Source organism: Oenanthe melanoleuca, chromosome 6 (genome assembly GCF_029582105.1).
Source record: "Oenanthe melanoleuca isolate GR-GAL-2019-014 chromosome 6, OMel1.0, whole genome shotgun sequence".
Classification (NCBI taxonomy): domain Eukaryota; kingdom Metazoa; phylum Chordata; class Aves; order Passeriformes; family Muscicapidae; genus Oenanthe; species Oenanthe melanoleuca.
Window position 1 is genome coordinate 21,575,957 of NC_079340.1, and position 21,361 is coordinate 21,597,317.

Here is a 21,361-nt window from a genome sequence, read left to right on the forward strand (position 1 = left end):
TGGGATACTTGCATGATACAGGGTGCTCAGACAGGCTGTCTTTCCCTTGGAAGTATGAAGTTGGACCTCTTCTTTTCCTGTCTTCCCCCTGCTGTCATCCAGGGTGATGGGAAATCAGGTTTACAAAGAGCACTTTATATAAATAATGGATCAAATGAATAAATTTTTCTCTGTAGGGCCATTCTTCTCTTGCCACTCTTGGCTGCCGAAAGAGGATGCTTTCTGCTTGCATTTTCTTTTCCTCCTTCTTAATAATGGCGTCTCAGATTTTATGCAGATTATTTCTCTGTGAAGTTCTTCCACATTTGAAATGCCCTGGGCTTGCCTGCCATAGCTCAGACACTCATTAACATCCTCGCCATGCAATTGAAAAACAAGCAGGAGAAGGAGCAGCGTGTTTGAAAGCGGCGCTGCCTTCCTGCAGGCTGAGCCCCAAGCGAGCCCCTTCTCCTCCGTGGCTGCAGTTGGGTGTCATGGGAATGGTGAGCCCCATCTCCCTGGAGCTCAGGGAGCAGGAGGCAGCGGGCCTCTGTGCACTTCAAAGTGAGCAAGAGAGTCTAGAGAGACATTTCTCTTCTTGAACGTGTTGAACAAAGGAATGCAAAAACTCACAACACATATCTTCAATACTGAAAATCCAAATATTGCCCCCCTGATAAGCTGTGATTCAAAGTGACAGCTTTATCTGGCTTACATAATTTAAAAAATGAGTAGGTTTTGGATTCTGAAGCCACAATCCAAGCAATGCTTGACTGCAAGTGAAAGGGCAGCAGCCACTGGGACTCAGCACAGGGTGAAGATATATATTTAAAGGGGGATCCCTCGTCTCTGTGTTTGCTTTGGCCTGTTGGTATGTATGCACAGCAGTGGCATTACAAAGCAAATAAGCAGTGCTCACCTTCATTTCATTAAACAGATTTTTATCTCAAATTGCACAGCTCAGACTTGCAAATAAGTTCTTCAGAGTGTCACTGCTATCTAAATCAATTTTTGCAAGTTGTCTTGATTTTTTTTTTTAACTGCTCTGCCCTGGTTTGGAGTTGAAATAAGATATTTTCTCTCTTAAATTATCATGTGTGGCTGGGAGCTGTCATGTTGCTGCTGCATCTCACTGCCTAGGGCAACAGTGTAGACAAAAAACATGACTACTGCTAGCGATAGATATTGGCATCAGCCAGACCAGTTATCAGTCTTTACAATCTCATTGGCTTGGATTAACTAATATTTTTTCTGGAGTGAATAAATTATCATGTTTAGTTCTGTTTGCTCATCTCTCCAGTGAGGGTTTTGAGTTGAAGCTCATAAACTGTTCAGGCATGTAGATGCCAAGATCTCCGTGCTGGGTCCCACACTGACCTTGTGATGTGGCCTGGAATAGGATCTCAACTGGCACCCCCTCTCTGGCTCCATCCTGTTGCAGCCCAGCTTTGCTCTTGGGGAGTGCCCACACATGAGGAATGGGATGGGGTTGTTTTGGGACTCCTGTGCAAGGAGCTGCTGTTTCCAGCTGTGCATCACAGGGCAAGGTTCAGCACCAACCTTCACTTTTAGTCTGGGTCAGAGGGAGACAAGTTTTCCTTTCTCTGCTGAGTCACTGCTGGAGTGGTCATTCCTGTGGCCCCCCTCCCCAGTTCCTCCTCCAAAGCTAAACCAGCCTCCCCTGCCTTGCTGTTGGGAAGATTTACAAATCCACCACCCAACCCTCCCACGCAGCGCCTTAATAAAGTGATATAAAGATGTCTGACCCTTTTCCACCTGAGAGAATTGTGTCCCACTTGATCTTCTGCTTTTGGCTGAAGCTGCTGTGCTACTGGGAATTGTGATGAATAGAGATGCCAACCTGCCTTGGCCATCATGGCTCCATGCAACTCGATGTGTGCACAGGTCTATGATGTGGGGGTGTTGACCTGTGCTTGTTTTAAAGCTTGTTTCTTCTGACGTTTTTTGCTTACAAGGCTTGAGCCTCGCTTCCCTGTGGAGCAGGAGCTCGGCAACCTCTTGCACAAAAGCCTCTGGCTCCATTGTGCCTCTCCCAGGCCGTTCTGCAGCGGCAGCACCAGAGGGGGCTGGCAGCACACGCTGCGGGACGGGACCCCCTGCCCGCCCCGGGGCCCCGCGCCAGATGTGCTGGGCGCAGGCTTGGAGACGCCTGGCTCTTCCTCCCTGCCTACATCTGGCAGATGGAGGAGGTGGGAGGCTGGGACTATAAATAAAGTGAACAAAAACAAAGAGCACTGAGAAGGCTGGGGAAGAATATCCTCAAAATCAAAAATCAGCTCTGGCTAGCCCCTAGGATGGTTCTCCAGCTCTAAGGAGAGTCCCTGCCTGCATCCAGAGCCAAGCAGAGCTGTCACAAGGCAAGCTGAACGCTTTCCCTCTCTTTTTCAAGTTATTTTTGGTTACTGGCATCCGCTTGTCATTCTTCAGAGCCAGACCCTGGTAGCCAGTCCTTCAGGCTCATGCCTCTGAGGCTGGTGCTCCTTCCTGCAGATCCTGCAGCCTGAAAGTTTGTCTTCTACAGTGTGGAAATTTCAGTGATGGGGGCAAAGTGGAGATGGAAGGACTTCCCTTGACCCACCTTTAGCAGAAACTGACTTTCTTTCATTCTCTAGTAGCTTATGACTCTGTAAGGGCTGGGGAAGGAGGAGCAAGGATGCAGAGGCACATGCTCACAACTTTGGGACTGACGAGGCACAGAAAGGCCATCTGCGACTGTGGAAGCACAATGAGCCCAAGTGGGCATGCAGCTTATTGATCACACCCCAGCATGAAACCAGCTGCCAGCTAGCCATAAATATGGAGCAGAGCCATGCTCATCTGCACTCAGGGCATCTTCATCAAAACCAGGACAGAGCCTCTGCCTGCCTCATCCATCAGGCTCAGGCACTCCTTAATTCTCAGGTTAGACATTTTCCCAGTCCAGGGATATAAGTGCAATGGGGGTTGAAAGGGTTTGGTGGGAACAAGCCCTGTTCCTCTAACAACAGAACACTGTCTCTGCTTACCCCGTGGACAAGGTCATCAGCTGAATCCTGAAAACCCACCTGCTCTTTCTGGGAGGCAGGGTTTTATGGCAGAGGAGCTGTTTATAGCACCGTGGAGAAATATGTTGGATGTGCTTGGCAAAAGCAAATGGAAAGTTAGTCTATTAAACAGTAAATTATCTCTCCAATGCATCTTCATTGAGGAGGGTTAATGAGTGGCTGCAGGCAGAGCGAGTGGGAAAGAGTGTGTGTGCATGCACAGCACGGATGTGGAACAATTGCTACATCTGGGGACCCTGAGCCCCTGATCCAACAATAGCATTTCCATGTGCAAGGCGCTTCACAGACACCTCCTCGCGTGTGGTTTATTCAAACCAGCTTGCACTGCACCGCAGAGCTCCCAGGCTGTGGTGTGTCCAGCCCGTGCTGGGAACAGCATCTCTTCATCTGCATCTGGCCTGCTCGGTGCAAATGTTCTTCTTGTGGGCTAGAGCTGTTTTTGGGAGCCCAGGCTGCAGGGCTCAGCCCCTCTGCTCAGCCACACCACAAAGCAGGGATGCAGTGCCTGGCAGACTGTCCCCCTCCTGCTGTTCCACAATTGTTCAAGGCAGTCAGACACACTGGGTTCCCCCTACCTGGATGGTCCCTGTTGTGCTAGGCTGGGGCAAATCCACCTGCTTGGGAGTCTTGGCATCTCCTGCATCACCTCAGAGCAATCAGTGGATACTGCTCCTTTCACTTGGTCCCAATGGTGAAGGTCCCCAGGCAGTAAGGCTGCCTGGCTCCTGCAGTCAGTGGGGCCACCTTCACAGAGCAATGCTGGCCACATTTGAAGGGTGATGGTGGTGGTATTCACAGGGCAGCAATGGCAGTGTCTAGCAGATAATGCTGAGTGTGCTCACAGGGCAGTGCTGACAGCTTGCAAGGTAATGCTGGCCACATTCACAGGGTGATGCTCTTGCTGTTTGTGAGGGAGGGCTTGTCCCTGGAAAGACACAGGAAAGAGTGCATCCCAGCCCTGGCTGCTGCTGCTGCTAACCAAGCGAGATTTACTGTGATCCCTGTGCCCCCAGCAGCCAGCACCACTCTATAATAGACCCATCAAGGGCACTGTCGTGCTACAGGAGCCCAATAGGTGCCCTGATGGGGCTGACACGCCAGCCCCTCCCACACAATGCCTCACTCCCCCAAGCCCAGCGTGTCTGGCAGGACAAAGGCAGCCTGGCCTCCCAGCATGAGCCAAGCTGGCCAGGCATGACAGATGTGGCCCAGGACAGCCCCGGCAGCCCACCCTTCACAAAATCTCTTGGGGACACTAAGAAGCTGAAGGTTGTGGCCACTCTGCTCCCAACACATCTCCAGCTGTATGTTACGGCCACTACTCCCCAGACAGGTGCTGCTGGTGGAAGGAAAGGTACAAAGCACAGCCCCAGTGCAAGGGATGACAGATCCTGCTGTTGGCAATGCTCCTCAGCAGGGAGGCTGGAGCAGGCACCATGCACATGTATTTGTGCTCCATTTGCATGGCAAGGCTTTGGTAGTAGGAGGACTTCTGTGAGAAGCTGCTAGAAGCTTCCTCCATGTCCAATGGAGCCAGTGCCAGTCAGCTTCAAGATGGATTGACAACTGGCCAAGGCTGAGCCCATCAGCAATGGTGGTAGCAGCTCTGGGATAATGTATGCAAGAAAGGGAAAAGTTTCTGCACAACACCAGCAGCAGCTATAACAAAGAAAAAATATGTGAGAGGAACAACTCTGCAGACACAAAGGTCAGTGAGGGGGTGTTCCAGGCACCAAAGCAGAGATTCCCTTGCAGCCTGTGGTGAAGCCCAGGGTGAGGCAGAATGCACCCCTGCTGTCCATGAAGGTTCACAATGAAGTAGAGATTCACCTGTAGCCTGTGAAGGCTCCTACACCAGAGCTTCTGGATGCCCAAGGGAGGAATGGGAGAAGTCCCTGTCCTGTGGAGGAAGAAACAGCAAAGCGTGATGAACTGACCACAGCTATCACTCCCCATCCTCTTGTGTCACTGGTAGGGAGGAGGGAGAGAAAACTGAGAGTGAAATTGATCCCAGAAGATGAGAGAGATGGAGAAAGGTGTTTGGAAGATTAGGTTTTATTTCTAATTATTCTACTCTGATCTTATTATACTACTCCAATGAGTAATAAATTTACCCAATTTCCTCAAGTCAAGTCTGTTTTGTCCATATTGGTAACTGGTTATCTCTCCCTGGCCTTACCTTGGCCTATGAGCTTTTCATTATACTTTCTCTCCCCTGGCCAGCTGAGGAGGGGAGGGACAGAGTGGCTTTGGGGAGCACCTGGTGTCCAGCCATGGCCAACCCACCAGAGCCCTACTACCTGTGTTTTAAACAGTTCTGCTCTGCAGCAGTGCCTGATCCTACCCTGAGAAAGGCTGAGCACTGCTGTGGACAGGTGGTAGCCACAGAACTGCTTCAAAGTGTGGTACAAACAGGCCAGGGTGAGGTGCCTCCCCTCTGCATGCCCAAACCCAGGGTACAGCACACTGCCTTGAAGCCCAGGCGTGCTGGAAGGTGCCAGCCCAGCCCACAGGAGAGCTAACAGGAGCGAGCTGTGACCCATCCTGGGTGGGAAGAAATGTGGGATGCTGCCCTGGGAGGGCTTGGCTTAAAATTGGCAGCAATTTTTTGTTTGAAGCTTTGTAGCTGCTTCGCATCTCTTTGCACGACAGGTCTGGCGCGTACCCTGGAACCCTTCCCCGGATCTTCCCATGAAAACTCCTACAAAAAAAAAGCTTCTGCTTCATTTTAACCAGAGCCCATCAGACGATCCAGATGGTCTCTCTCTCTATCAAGCAGTTTGGCCCAAATCCCGGTGGCAGACGGCAGGACCAGGCCTCCCCTGATAAAGAAGTTTGGGGTTTATTTTTCTCCCTGCTCCTCATCCATATTTAGAGGAACCCTGGGATTTTCCCAGGCAGCTGTTGCTCTCTGAGGGCCTCAGCACCATCAGGGTGCCTGGGTGACTTGGGATCACCCATATGCAGGGGCTGAGGTGTGGGAGGAGGGTCTTGATACACAGCCTGTCCCCCCACACTGCTGTCCTGGCTCACCCAGCCCTTGTTGTGTTGGCAGCAGAAGGGTGTTGCTGCAGCTGGATACAGAGATGGAGGGAGCTTGCTTTTCCTGCAGAGCACAAAGATTTGCCTGAGGCAAGTGCTGCAAAAAAAACCTGGAGGAAACAAGATCCCTCGCTCCCTCCCGCCTTCCTGCCAGCACTAGAGGTAAAGGGCAGGTTAGTAAGACCCGGTTCTGCTCTGCCAGCCAAGGGTCAAGGGGAGCTTGTGAAGGAGGGTGATCACAAGCATCACACTGATAGCAACCTTTGGGGGACACCAAGCCATTCTGAAACAACCTTCACCCCCCAAAATTCAGCCAAGGTCTGCAGCTCAGACCCCTTCAGGTGCCATTGCCACCAGAGTCTCCCCAGGCCACCTCTGCAGAAGCTGTGCCAGCAAGGGGTCGGCTCCCAGAGTCCTGGGAAGCTGCTCATCTTCCTTGCTGTCAGGGCTGCTGGGTAGCAACGAGGAACAAACCCCTTTCATCCATCTCAGGCACAGCTTCCTCCTGGGACTGGGGCCAGAGGAAGGAGATGTCACGAAAATGCAGACAGATGATGGGAGCCAGCATTTGGGATGGAAAAGAGCTGCTGATCTGGGCCAAGCTGGTGCAGCCCTGTGTGTGTGTGAGGTGGCCCTTGCTAGAGCAGGACCCCAGGCAGACACCTCCCTTTTGCCCTGATTATGGAGCTTGTGGAGCTCCATGTGCAGAGGGCATTGATGGAAGAGGCACTGCGGTCCCTGGGACCTGCCACCATCCCTGCAAATATCCACCATGGTCTGTCGTACTGGGGTGTCCAGGCTCACACAGCACCCTCCCACTGTGGTCCAGTGCAACAGGCTCCCATCTCCCCTCCTTCTATGGATTTCCTCTCTGAGGAGGACATTTGCAGCACTTGCTGCAAGAAACCAGGGCTGTGTTGGGCACATCAAAATGCCTGGTTTTTTTTTTAGGATTCAGCACTTGGGGCCATGGGGTTACCAGTGTTTCAGGCGTCAATAATAAAACAGGTGACCAGCCCTCCTGGTTACACTCTCCTGTCTTGCATTTGCAGATCTCAGGGGAAAAAATGGAAGGCAATGAAATGAACGCAATGTTTGTGTTTCTGAAATGTCAACTGTTTAGGGCCAAAATAAGATTTCTTGCCTTCACTTCCTTTTGCATCGAAATAGGTGTATTTTGACTTGTTCTTCCCTGTAGGTTAGCCAAAAAGACATTTTGGTTACTTTATTTTTAAAGACGTTCCTTTGGAATGGAAAAGAACATAGCTAAAGCCATAGTCAGGACGTCCAAGATTTGCTGTTTGTGTGTGGGGCAAAGCGCAAAGCAGAGCTGGCACCAAGTGCCCTCTGCACGCCGGGGTGCTGAGCCGCGGGATGCCCCTCACGGGCCAGGCACCATCCGGGCTGGCAAGTGCCCCGCGGGCTGCCAGGTGCCTCACCCGGACCCTGCGGATGGTGGGATGGGGCTTCAGGCTGCCGGGTGGGACACAGGCCAAGGCTACCCTAAGTATACCAGGGGATGCGCAAGCTTTTGGCACCCCGAGGAGAGGTGGGAATGCTCTGCCTGCAGCCGCCCGGCTCGCAGGCTGCTTCTCCCCGGGTACCGCCACCCGCAGCCTCTCCCGGAGGAGTCGGGTGCTCCGCGAACCCATCCCGCTGTCCCGGGTGGGGGGACCGATCCGAAGCCACCTTCCTGCACGGCAGGAACGTGCAGAGCCCCGACGGCTCCGCGCCCGGGGTGCCCGTGCCCTGCCCGGCCAGGAGCGCTGCCGCCTCCGCCGCCCGGTACCGGGGGCGCGGGGAGGGGCGCGGGTGGCGGAGGGGGGGCCCGTCGGGGCGGGCAGGGCGGGAGGGAGGAGCCAGCGCGGGGGCTGAGCCTGGGCTGCGGGATGGGGCGGCAGTGAGGGTGGGCGGTGTGCGCCGACGGGGCTTTCGCCCCGCAGCCGAGCCGAGCCGCGCCGAGCCCAGCCCAGCCCCGCTCCGCTCCGCTCCGCTCCCGGTGATGCGCGGCGGCCGCACCGCCTGACCCCGCTGCCCGCTGCCATGGCGGCCCCGACCCCCGGGCGGCCGGCGGGGGTCCCGGCGGGGCTGCGGGCCGCCGCCTGGCTGCTGGCGTGCGCCGCGCTGTGCCGGGGCCGCGCCGCCGCCTGCCCGCCGCTCTGCGCCTGCAGCGGCACCACGGTGGACTGCCACGGCTCGGCCCTGCGCGCCGTGCCCCGCAGCATCCCCCGCGGCACCGAGCGCCTGTGAGTACCGCCGCGCTTTGTCCGCCGCCGCCGGCGGGCGGCCACCGGGCTGCGGGAGCGGCGGGGCCGGGGACGGTCCGAGGGTGCGTGTCCAAAAGCGCGTGGGGAGCGAGAGCCCCGCGTGGGGGCAAGAACCCCACGGGGGTGCGGGATGCGCTCAGAGCCTGTCAGGAGTGTGTGCGGGACCCGGTGACACAGCCTGTCCGCGGCGGGGGTCTCCAGCAGCCTGGCTGGGGTGTGTGCAAGTGCCCGCCGTGTCTGGTAAGGGCACTAGGTGTGCAAATGCCCGTGGGGCCACGGTCGGCCGCCCAAAAGGTGCGTGTGCAGGAACCTCGTGGGGTGGGTGATGTGCGGTGTCCCGCTGCGCCCGCGGGTTGCGCGTCTGTGAATTCCCGTCCGGGGGATACGTGTGCAAGGGTCTGTTAGGTGAGTTTACATGCATCGCCCCCTTCCTGAGGGGCGTGCAGTAGCCCGTCGAGGTGCAGAGCAGGGTGTGTGTGTAACCCTTTCTCTGGGTGAGGGTTGTGCAAGGGGTCTCTGTAAGAACCCGCGTGTGCCAGTCTTTGTGCAAGTATGTGGAGCGGGGTTGGGATCAGAGCACTGCCCGAGGGAGTGGGTTCCTCTGGGGGGCATTTGAGCCGGGGCAGCCCAGAATGGTCTGTGAGTGTGGGTGCGCCAGCCCCGTGGCACCCCCGGCAGGTGTGTGGCCGCCCCTCCAGTGACTTGTCACAGGGTAGCTGCACAGCCACAGGGGTTCTATGATGGCTCCTGTCACCCCAAGCCCCTACCTGTGCTGGGCACCCCTTTGTCCCGAGGAAGCTCTCCTGGGAGTGCTGCACATTGTGTTAGGATCAAGTCCCATTGCCCCAGCTTCTCTTGAGACTCCCCCATGGTGTGACCAGCCTTAAGCCATGCAGGTTGCCCATCGTGAGCCAGACAGCTCACCCATCCTCTCCAGTCCCCTGTGCCTGCACCTCACTGCTCATCAAGCCCCTTGCCACGTCCTCAGGGGTGCTGGGAGGTGTCCCTGGCTCTCTTAGCTGGGCCCCCATAAGGAAGGCTTTTCTCTCACAGTCGTGGTTCTGCTGTGCCTGGCTGTGCAGGTCTGCCAGCCTGGGGTTCTGTGGCTGGAGGGCCCCCCCCCCAAGGAGAGCAGTATGAGCAGTATGAGCTGAATGTGTCCAACCTGCTGGCAGCAGGTTCCTGGCACACAGCAACCCAGTCCCTGCAGGAGAGCAGGGCTGTCCCTCAGTAGCAGCAGGTGCCCCATCCCAGTAGCTGCAGTACACACAGTGGCACCGTAGCTGTCCCGCCCTGGCCCTGGGGCCAGGCTGCTCCCACATCCCCCTTGCCGTGCAGGGAAGTGTTGAGCTGCTGTCTCCTTGAGCAGCAGGATATGTTCTAGGACAGTCACACACGGTGCTCCTGTCCCTGTGCTGTGCTGTTTGCAGCTCCTTGAGTGTAGCTGTGCCCTTTGCCTGCAGATGGGCAGAGACCCTGCAGGGAGGACTGCATGCATGGACTGCAGACAGCCTGGCAGCTGCCAGGGCTGCACCCAGCATGCAGCATCAAGAGCTCTGCAGGATACCACTTTAGAGGAGTTTTCTTTTCTCCCACCATAATTATCCTCATACAAATGATTATTACCCAGCGCAGCAGCCAGGCTGCTGTGAGTTGCCATCCCATAGAACAAGTTTATGAGGTCTGAGACAGGATCCCCCTTTCTGCTGTGCCCAGGGCAGGGGGAAGGTTTATGCATTGCCTGCACTAGCCCTTTCTGCCTCTTGGAGAGCTTAATGGGGTCCTTGACATCAGCTCTCCCTGCACCTGCAGGGTCCTGGGGGAGTGTTGGCATCGAGTCCCCACCTCTGCCTGCTGGGCAGGTGCTCAGCACTGCTCAAATGAGGCAGTGCTGGAGTGAGCTAATGGAGGATGCCCTTGCTGGGTGTCTCACTCCTGTTCTGGCAGGGCATCTCCTGCTCTGCCACTGGATCCTGCTTGTTGTCTCCCGTTCTGCCTCACTGACCTGGTCCTCCATGTCTGTTGCCATTCAGCAGCACTGGGTTTTCTGGATTTTAATGCAGCTGGCGATGCCGGATCTTCTGTCTGGACTGAGCTAGACATGCTTGCTCTCTCGTGGGTGTTGTCTGCTGGATAACTACTTCCTGCTGTTCTGCACACCCGTGCAGGTGCTTGAGGGTGTCTGTGCAGAGCAGGTCTATCTCCTAGCAGTGAAATCCTGCTGTAACAGCTCATAAATGAGTTTCAATTCCCTGTAAGCAGGCTGCAACCTTGCAGTCTCCAGCTTCTCAGTGTTCGATGGAGCAAGGTCACCAGGCAGCCACAGCAGCAGGGTCTGTGCTCAGCATTTGCTCTTTCCAGGGGTCAGCTCTTTGTGGAGAGGTCATCAACCTCTAACCAGTGCCCTTCTGGGTAACTCTTTTCCCAAGTCCTGAGATGCACAGCATGCCAACCTCACCATGCATCCCACAGTGCCAGTGAGCAGTGGCATCTCTGCTGTTGAATTTCTTGCCTGTTGCATGCCAATGTTTGGAGCCTCCAGGCTTTCTCCATCCTCCCACCTGGCTGAGCCCCATGGTGGAGGGGTCAAGCCCCTGGACAGGGCAGCACTGCTGCTGCAGCTATGCCTGCTGGCACTGCTGTCAGCAGCTTCCTCTGAGGAGGTTTGTGCTGCGTCATTTTTGAAATACACCCTTTTCCTTTGAAGAACAGGGAATTACTGGCCTTGCAGAGTCACTGGAACTTTGGAGAACCATGAGCTGGAGAAAAATAGTTTTGTCTTCTGCTTCAGTTTGCCCTGTGATATTTTCCTGGTGGGTGCTATGCTGTTGGTAGAGAGTAAGGGCTGCAGAAGTGTCTAGGATGGACCATGAATGACACTTGCATGTGGGGTGACACAGAACCCCTCATCCCTTGTGCCAGGGCACAGCACATTGCTCCCTAAGTGCCTTTTAGTCTGCAGCCCAACATAAATGGGGGTTATGCACCTGCCCTCTGACTGGATTGGGCTGAGCAAGGTGGGAAACAGCAAAGTCTCTGGGCACTTTGCACAGATGCTTGTGCTCCTGCCTACACCTCTGGCAAGCACAACAGAGGCCTGAAGGCTTTGTAGGCAGGATGGGCTGATAATCCTCCAGCACTACAGTGTTATCTGCTTCCAGGAGTCCCTCAGGCCTCAGCCACCAGGGAAGAGTTGGGGGAGAAGGTCACGGTTCCCTTCCCATTTTGCTTGCTTTTCTTTCTTTCTTGCTTTGAAAGTGTCTCTGAAGAGCAGACTGCCCTGTTGGAGAGGTAGATAGCTCTCCCCACGCCAGCAGAATCAGTGCAAATTTGCCACTGTCAAATGGCAGCTTCCAGCCTGGCTCTTTGCTTGTAGGGGATAAATTGACTGTGATGGTGTTGCACGCTCTCCTGCTGTTGAATTTTTTGCCTCACAGCTGAAAATTGCCCCAGTTGCCCCTTCAGCCTCCTCCCCAGTGAGCTGAACATCCCCCATCTCACTGTGGGCTGTGTGTCCCTCCCCCATGTAGAAGGCAGCAGAGCTGGATTTGGGGGTCCCTATCACTGCACCCTCTTGGCTCTGGCTTTTCCTTTCCAGGGTCCCTGGCCCTCAGCATTTAATGGTGCCTCTATTTGCCTTGTTCCCAAGCTCTGGGGTTTGCCTGTGCTGAAATGGGCCCCATGCAGTCTGTAGCCACTTGCCATCCCTCTGTCTGCACTGGTGGAGGTGCTGAGCTACAGCCTTTGGGTGTGGGAGCACCCTGCCAGGGCAGCTGCACCTCAAGCACTCTTGCATACTGCCCAGCCATTCCCTGCCAAAGTTCCAGCAGCAAGCTCATGTTCAGAGCATATTTAATCCATTCACCTGCACCTACGTCTCACCAGTTAATCAAAATGTCTTGCAGCAGCCAGGCTGGTGTAGCTCAGCAGCACTCCTGCATTCCTCACCAGTTGTTGGGCTGCTTCTGCTTTCAGGGCTTCGGGCAATGCTCATTCTTAGGACCTTGAGAAAGTCAACCTCTCCCTTCCCTGAAGCGCCCAGGCAAGTTCTCAGTGAGCAGTGTGGTTGCAGGGGGTCTGTGCAGGCTCCGCAGAGCTCTGGAGCAGGATGCAGGACCTCTGTCCGGCCAGGGCAGTGCTTGGCTGGCCCTGCAGCCCTCAGCTCTCGGGTGAGCCAGTGCTGGGCATGGGAGGATGCAGGCTGCTTTGGGAAGGTAGCCTGCCCAGCCCACTGCAGTGGCTTCCTTGGGAGCCTTCCTGGACAGAGGAAATTTGCAATTCTATTCCAATTTCTCCCTTCAGCTACGTCCAAGGCAGATGCTGTCTATATATTGCCATGGTAACGCTGCGTTCTCACTCTCTATGGAATTGCATGCTGGAAAAATATTAGTTTAAAAAACTATGTCGTGTTTGTATTGACTGAAGTGGAGGCTGATAGTGGAGGATCTATTGTCCCCTGGTTGGGAAAAGTCACCAGCAACAGGCAATAAAGCCAGGCAGATTGGCCTCTGGTGACCACTTCTCACCCCACACAGCAATTGCTTCCCTATAAACCCTTCCTTGGCTCTGTTTTATTGCATCCTTTAAAACAGATTTTTTTCCTTAAATGTGCTGCCACTTTGGTCCTCCAGAGTGATGCATTGTGCTAGCAGCAATTCCTTGCTGCTGAGGTGGGAGCAAGGAAGGGGAATTGTTTCCAGCTTTAATTGTAGGTCTCCCACGTGCACCTTCAAGTGCTGTTGCTGCTGTGCCCAGAGCCTGCAGCCCCAGGGTGCAGCTGCCAGGGCAGCTCATGCAAAAACAGTCCAGTTACAGAAACAGACTCCTAACAGGACGTGCATTTGCTTCGTTTGTTGTTTCCTATCAAAACTCTGCCTACAGAAGAGTGAGGCAGCTATAAAAGGCAAAGGATGTATGAGGGACCCCCACAGGACAGCAGAACCTGCAGCCTGGGGGAACAGAAGGGATTTGGGGTACCACCAGGGTGGTGTGGGCAGGAAAAGGGTGCCCTGTCCAGGGAAAGGTGCACAAGCCCATGAGCTCCCACTGAAGAGGGGCTTTTCCTGTATCCTTGCTCTGCTTTGCTCTCTGGCAGGCTGGTGGAGGAGAGTGCTGGAGCAGGACGTGCATGTGGGCAACCAGGGAGCCTGTCTTTGTTGTGATTCTGAGTCCTTCATGGTTCCCTGCCCACTCCAGAGGTACTTAGTGCTGCACACCCATCCTCTTGGTCTTTATGGCTACTGAAATAATCTTTCATAAAACCTGAGAAGCAAGGAGATGTTTCTGTGCATGTTTTGCTGAAAAGCAGTAAAAACCACAGTTGTGTGTTAGCAAATGGCCTCATCCCAGGGGATGTCAGACCCAGATCACTGCTCCCTGGCAGGCTTCCAGTGTGAGTAGCTCCAAGGCCAGCTCTGGCAGCTGGCCCCTGTCCCACTCGAGGGACAGCCAGGGACAGCAGTGGTAGGAGTGGTGAGGGGAGCAGAGGTTTTCCTGCTGAACAGCACCAGGGTGCCAATTAGCAATGGGAGCAGAAGGACAGCCAGGTCCTTAGGGTTGTGGCACTGCTGGAAGTGAGAAGGGAATGAGGTGGGGTGAGGGGACCTCTCCATGGTGTTGGTGTGAGGTTGGCCCAAGGCTGTCCCCCCAGAAATCACCTCAGACCTCCCTGCCACAGTCAGGCTCTGAGGCTGTGCTGACTGTCTGCTTCCCCAGCATGCATTTTGGATGCACTTGCTGCTCAAAATAGCAGAGACAAGTGTCCTATGGGGGAGACAGGCTGCTAGAGGAGGAAGATCAGAAAAAGGGAAGATGAATTTTTAAAGCGATGCAGCCAAGGAGCAGCCCTGGTCACCAGGAGTGAGAGACATTCAAGCTCCTGGCCCTGGATGTTTCTTGGTTGGAGGAGGCCCTACATCCCACATGGGATTACCCAGGAGACCCATCTGGTCTGGGATTGAGTAGGCACCTGTAACTGAGCAGTTTGGGTGCACTTGTCCTCTCATCCCTGGTGTGAGCAGCTCCAGGAGGGATAAGCCAAAGAGGTTTTGCTGGGGAGATGCAAAGTGGAACTCAGTCTGATGAGTGGCAGGATGAAGCCTGAGGGCTGGGCAGCCTCCCCTGCCCTGGGAAGCAGAGGAGCTACAGAGCAACTCCTCACCAGGCTACTCAGCACAGCATAAAAAGCCATATTTTGTGGGTATCCAGGAAAATCTGTTCTCTTGGCTGAGTCCCTGTTTCCATATTTATGAAACAGAAATGCCCTGCTGTCTTTTCTCTCTCCTCTGGGGTTCAGGGAGGTTATTTATTTATTTTTAGTGTCAAGGTGGTACACCACAGTGCTGTGTGAGTGTAAAGCATTCCCTGACTGCGAGCAGCTAATGGCTGTGGCATGAAAACCCCAGAGAGAAGTTAGGAGAACAGAAAGCCTTCTGGATCCTCAGTGCTACTCGCATGATCGATGCTGTTTGTAATGCTTAAAGATGTGTCCTGATGCTGCCCTGCTGTAGTACCTGGTAAAAGCCTTTAGAGCCTCCTGTGCTTGGGGCTGAGGGTAGTGATTCTGAGATGAGCCCAAACAGCACACAGCTGCTCTTAGCTCTGCTTGTTGAGCACCTGCAGGCAGGCATTCACCCTGTGAGTGACACTCCTAAAGGGACTTCCATGTATTCCTTGGGCACCTTTGCTCTTCGTGAGGGGTCTGAGAACAGGGATGGGATGGAAAAGGGGAAGAAGGCGCTGAGCCCCTTGTGCAGCTGTGTCAGCCCAGGACATGTGTGACCAGTGTCCCTTCCTTGTCAGTGGGCAGCAGCACCCTGTAATTCCTTGGAACCTTGGAGAGAATGGAGTTAGCACCCAGCTATGGGCTCCAGAGAGCTGGTGAATGTGGTGCTGGTGCTGGAGGGGACCAGCTCTCCCAGGACTGAGGAGGGCCTCTGCCCCACGTTTCCTTGTTTGAGCAGCTCAGTGAGCCTGTGCTGGGGCTAAGTTACATTCAAGCAGCCGGGTGAAATCTTGAGAAGACTTGAAAAATGCAATAAAAGTGTAGGATGAAAGGTTGCAGCTGCTCTGTCCCCCAGAGCTGAGCACAGGGGTCAGTCTGGAGTCTAAGCCTCGTCCGTGTTTCCATTAGCAGTCTGTGTGATGGGACACGAGCTGCTTGTGACAGTTGCAGATGCCACCAGGCTGGGAGAGATGGAAGAGGGCTGGAGAATGGCTGAGATTTCAGAGTGGGCTTGGTGAATGGGAGGAATGAGCTGACAGAAAGAGGAAAGTGTTTGGTGGGTGAGAATCACCAACAGCACAGATGTGAATGGGAGCACAAACAGAGCCGGTCCTGCCCCTGCAAGCCAGGGGGGCCCTGAGGGAGAGCTGTGCCCTTGGGGAAGTGGACTGGGAAAGAGGCATGCACAGGCAAGATCTCTGCACCATGGTGGCCTGGGCAGGCAGAGATGGGTTCATCTGCTGTGGGAGGTTTGTTAATGATCCTGGAGGCTGTGGGAGGCAGGAGCAGTGATGTGCTGGAATATGGCACAGGGTAGTGTCAGTCCCTGTCCTTGAAGGAGCAGTGTATGGATCTGCCTGGATTGATGGAGGGTGGCAGAGGTACTGTTGGATGCGTGACCTTCCAGCCTTCGTTTCTTTGCTTCCCTGATGATTATCTGGCTCCAGCTGGGGTCAGGGCTCTGGGAGGGGGCTGTGGAGCTGCTGGGAGGGGAGCCATGCCCTTGGGGCCAGCGCTTTGAGGCGAGGGCAGGGATGGCAGAGCAGTGAAGACATCCAGGGAGGGACACATCTCAGGGCCCAGTACCAACCCCACCGGGCACCAGGGCAGGGGCCTTGCACCACAGGAGCTCAGATCCTCTTCAGCAGCCCCTGCAGTCACTGCCCAGAGCTCTGGGCACCTGCTCTGTGCTGGCTTTGATGGGCCCAGGGCACATTTTGCTGCTGGTGGGTGCAAATGCAGGAATTCCTCTCATAGACTTTCCCTCTGCATTCTTAAAAGCGGGATTCTGGGGAGCAGAGCAGTTAGGATTTCTGCCTCAGCGGGAGAGCAGAGCTGAGCTGAGCCACAAGGACAGGAGTCACATGTGTGCTGAATAGCTGATGCATTGGAAAGGAGTAGGGGCAGTGGGATTGCGCTGTCTGCTCCTTCCCGCTCCTGATAAATCAGTGCCCAGGGAAATATCATTCATGTTGGCTGTATTTAATAAATTAACTCTCAGCATTTGTGCTCTCTGAGGTTGTTACTGAGTTAGTGTAGCTCCAAACCCTGCAAAGGGAAAAGACACATCAGACCCCCTGGGAATGGATAAGCCATCCAAATCTAGAAACCAAATATAAACGCAGACTATGCAAATCCAGTCTAACGAACCCTGCTGCAGCACAGACATCCCATCTGGGAGTGGGATGATCCACAAGCAGTGTAGCAAAGGGACTGATTGTTTTAATGACTTTCCTCTTCCCAGGGAGAAATGGGAGGGGGGTTTCTGAAACTTGAGGGTTGCAATTGAAAATTCGCTGCCTCTCCATCAGCAGTGTGAGATTTGGGGTGCTGGGGAGGCAGAGGAAGGCAGCCTGGATGAACTTGAGGATGCTTTCTGCTGTTAAATCCTTTGAATTCAAGAGGAAAGAGCACGTCCTGTGTTTCTGCTTTCAAGTCATAGTCCAGAAATACAACCAATCTGCTGGGCAGTTCCCCAGACGCATCAGTCCTTATTGAAGCTCTGCTGTGTGGAGCAGGGCAGAATGTTTTGCTTCACTAGGAAAGGGCATGGAGGCAGTGGGTGAGCAGCTGAGCAGCAGGGATCTGGCTTTCTGGGGACTGCAGACTGTAATTTATCTCCATGAGGACCTGAAGGGGGTTCAGAGGGGGAAAAAATGTCATGAAGTTAAATGGCAGTGTTGCCTCGGCATCCTTACAAATAAGCTTTACCTGCTGTTCGTTCCCATCTTGATTGCAAAGGCCATCATTTACCTGAACAAAGGCATGGAAGGATGCTGGGAGCAGTTGTCAGGGAGCACACAGAGCCAGTCCCTGAGGGAGGAGGATTGTCAAGGGGCCCTGAGACACAGCCCCACTTGGGGATTGCCACCAGCCCCACTGTGAAAGTTCCCCAAAGATGCTCAGCAGGCATGCAGGGAGCAGAGGCTGGGGTGGGCTGCAGACCCAGGGTTGCTGGTCCTGTTGTGCCTTCTGGTGCTACAGTTTTTGGGCTGCAGTGGCCCAGCAGATGATTTGGAGAGAGGGCAGAGGGACTGGCCATGCCTAGTCCATGCCTTCCATGGCTCTTTGGTGTTTCTTCATGTTTCCATGCTGCTTTACCATGTGCTCTGCCTCTGGCTAAGGCTCTGGGATGCTCGTGCTCTGGGGACAGCACCATCTTGGGCTTTGCAGGCTGAGGTGTCAGTCCTGGCTTTCAGGTTGGGCAGGTCTAGATCGAGCCTGTCTGCTCTATCCCTCTGCAGTACTGGAGATGTCTCAACTTCCAGTTACGCATTGTACTGGAACTGTGCTCTGGCTACACAGCCAGAGTAATGTTCGGTATGATTAAAGGAAGGTGACATGGGAGTCCTGCTGGGAACCCTCCCTCAGCAGGAGCTCAGATGGGTGCTGTTACCTCCAGCTTGGTCTCCAGTGAGACCCTGGGGATCTTACAGGCAATCTTTACCAAGGAACCTTTAGGGCATTTGGAGAAAACTACTCCTGAAGCTGTGATTTCTCCCTGTCCTTACCTGACTCCAGAGCTCTGGTCCATCAGGAGGTGGGCACACAGCTGCGCTTACCAAAGCTCCCTTTGTGCTGACAAACGTCCCTAAAACGTGTGACACACCCCAGAGCTTCGTGCTGGGATTTCCAGCCTGGCTGCCCATGGCTTTTGCTCCCGCTGAGAGGGTCAGGTCCTCCTGCTGTGGGGGCCGATCCCGCAGCCTGCTGTGCTCTGCGTGCCGCTCCTGCTGGGAGCGGCGGGGCTGCACCCCTGAGTGTGGGTTTCAGTTTAATCACTGGGGCTGAGGCACCTCTATTCATTCCCGCCTGCATTCATCTGTGTCCTAGTAACGCTGCTCTCCCAAGCTCCTTCCCAGCGCAGGCACACACGGCTGGATAATGGCAGGAGCCCGGCAATCGCGGCGCTGAATAGCGCTGTAATTACGAGGCTGTAATGGCGAGCTGGAACTCATTAGCCATTATCAGCCGTGTGAGCGGGACAATGCCGCACCCCGGGGTGCGCGGCTGCGCTGCCTGCGCCCGGTGGCCCCGCACGCTGCTCGCTGGCCCCGGGGCCAGCCCGCCGCTGACCCCGGCCCCTCGCCGGCTGCAGAGCCCGCTGCGGGGAGGCCTTGGCTCTGGGTGGGACTGATGGGCTGTGTATTCAGCCAGTGAGGCATTCCAGCCCCTGGTCCCACTGTCAGGGCTCAGGAAGTTACAGACCCCCCTGCCCAAGTACCCCAACCTGCTCCGTGGTGGCACTCTGCTGTCTCTTTCCTTCCCTGGCTCCAGCAGCTCATCCTTCACTTGACTGGCTTCTCCTCCTGGAGTTTGTTTTCTTCTTGATTTCTGTGTTTGTGTTCAGTGCAGGCAGTGGGTCTCCAGCGTGGGAGCCCTCCCTGGGCCCTGCCCTTGCACAGGAATCCTCCATCCCCTGCACACGCCTTGGGCAGGTTGGCCTTGTGGCAAGAAGCAAACTTGCCATGCTTTGTGGTGCTAACAGGGGAGACTGTCTCCTGCAGTAGGGGGCTGCACAGAGATTCCCCAGCTCTGCAGATTGTGAGTCCCAGGGCTGACGGTCCTGCTTTTCCTACAGTTATCACATCCTGTAATGCAGAAGGCGCTGCAAAGCTGGCTGTGAGATGCAAATCTATGCAGCTTCTGGCTTGATGTATTTTAAAGCAGGATAATCCTAGCAGGAGCATGCTGGAGAGCATGGCTGAGGAGAGCTGGGGAAGGTGTAGCCAGCAGGGCTGGGAGCAGAGTCCCTGCCACGTGTGTGTCCAGCAGTGGGACACATGTCCTGGTGCTCAGCAGAGCCTGGGAAGGACCCAGGCCGTGGGATGGTTGTAGATACCTCTTATTTCCACCAGCAGAACAAGCAAGGAGGGAGGGGCAGCATCTCCTTCCTGGCTGCATTGCTTGTCCCTGTGCTCGCCCAGGGCTTTTGAATGAGAGTGATGCCACAAAGCAGCTTGTCCTGTGCAAGCTTCTCTTGGCAGGTGAAACCTGAGTGTGGCTTATTCTCCAGGTAGAAGGTGTGAAATGGCTGTGTGCTGAACCGGTTGTGATGCAAGGGTAATGGCAGGAGCCATTATCATTTAAGTGTCATGTACACATGTAAGTGTCTTGCAGCTGAGTATTGGAGGGATCCTGCTGTTCTGGGGACTTACGTTTGTTTCTTGTTACCCTTGCCTTCTCTAAACAGCTCAGTGTGTTTGGGATGACCCTACCAGGTGCTAGCTGCTTTTGGAGGATGGGGTGACATGCATCCCATGGTGGGCATCAGGAATGAGGACAGGGAGGATCTGGACAGCCCCTGCCTCTTGTTGCCTTATGGTCCATGGAAGCTTACACAGCCACAGCCAGCCAGACTTGTGTGTGCCCAGCACTGCTGGTCACTGAGGATGAGGTTCCTCTCTAGAGCCAGGGCCATTCCTGATGAGGGGCCAACGGAATTGCACCAGCCCCTACTGTCCTTCGGGCACTGCCTGGCGTTTTTGGGGAGGTACTGGGGATGCCCAGTGCCTGGCTGCTTCCTGAGTGCTTCCCTGCTAATTTCTTCCTCTTCTTTCTGCAGGGAGCTCAATGGCAACAACATAACACGAATCAACAAGAATGACTTTGCTGGGTTGAAGCAGCTCCGTGTCCTGTGAGTTCCTGATGAGGGGCCAGCTGCCCCCACCTTGGTGGATATTGTGCTTGGTTTGTGGCCCCTCCTAGGGCTGCTGGAGTTACTCAGCCTCTTCCTGTGGGCTTCAGCCACCAGGGCTGGAGGGTATTGTGTTGGACTGGGTTTCCAGCTGGGAGAGAGTGGGAAGATCTTGGGTTGTGTTGAGGGCATAGTGGCAGTGAGGTGCCCTGGATCAAAAGAAGTAATGAGGGCACTGGGGACCACTTCTCCAGAAAACTGACCCTCTCTCTCTGCAGGCAGCTGATGGAAAACCAGATCAGCATGGTGGAGCGCGGGGCATTCGATGACATGAAGGAGCTTGAGCGGCTGTGAGTGTCTGGTCATGGGGGGAGGTTGGTGAGGGGCTGCTGGATTTAGTTCAGAGAGCATCCTTTCCTTTTTTCCTTAAACCCTAATGCATCAGTGCTGCCTGACTTCAAACAGCTTCTCTTCTGCATGGCAGTGGTATTTTACAGTTTGGGAAGCACACCTATTTCTGTTTCTATAGATCTTAGAGTCCTTTCTGATGCTTTAAAGTGAGGAGCAGGTTAAACACAAATGACTTTTGCTGTATCAGCTGTGTCCTGTGTGTTAGCAAGGGAGCTGTAAGTTCTGGTCCAGTACTCAGTAAAATAGCTCAGCAGTTTAAAAATCCCAAGCTGCTCGAGCAAATATGAGGAGCTGAGCGAGCAGCAGGTTAAGAGTGCAGTTAAGCAGCAGTCAGCAGTTAACAGCTTGGATCCTCTCTGCACATAATTACAACATTGTGAGTAGGTCTATTAGTGCCCTGTGGTTGTCCCTGCCTGGGACTGTGGTGAGCAGGATGGGGGTGTCCTTGCCAGGTGGGATGCTGTGCTCCATTGCCCTCTCTGAGCGAGCCAAAGTACCCAGCTCTGCCTGGTGCAATCCAGCTGGGCTGCAGATGGAGTCATTGCTTTGTACCCCTGACCCTTTTCTTCTTTCCCTGCAGACGGCTGAACCGCAACCAGCTGCACTCCCTGCCCGAGCTTCTCTTCCAGAACAACCAGGCGCTGTCACGGCTGTGAGTACCTGCTGTGCCCACAGGGCTGCCCTGCCCTGCCCAGCAGTGCTGTGGGGGCTGCCATGGGGTTTGGAGGGGCACTGG

General features: G+C 54.9%; 1 protein-coding gene across 2 annotated transcripts in view; it reads left to right on the forward strand.

The window, feature by feature from the left end:
• The first annotated feature begins 7,747 nt into the window (after positions 1 to 7,747).
• SLIT1 (slit guidance ligand 1) overlaps positions 7,748 to 21,361 on the forward strand; it is a 60,626-nt gene continuing 47,012 nt past the window's right edge. Inside the window, exons 1-4 of one of the 2 annotated variants that reach the window (XM_056495300.1) lie at positions 7,748 to 7,871; positions 20,143 to 20,214; positions 20,493 to 20,564; positions 21,206 to 21,277. In XM_056495300.1, the coding sequence (XP_056351275.1) occupies positions 20,500 to 20,564; positions 21,206 to 21,277 (137 nt within the window). In that variant the 5' untranslated portion in view covers positions 7,748 to 7,871; positions 20,143 to 20,214; positions 20,493 to 20,499. Of the gene's footprint in view, positions 7,872 to 8,039; positions 8,333 to 20,142; positions 20,215 to 20,492; positions 20,565 to 21,205; positions 21,278 to 21,361 lie in introns of those variants that run through there. The other variant, XM_056495299.1, reaches the window with a different exon arrangement.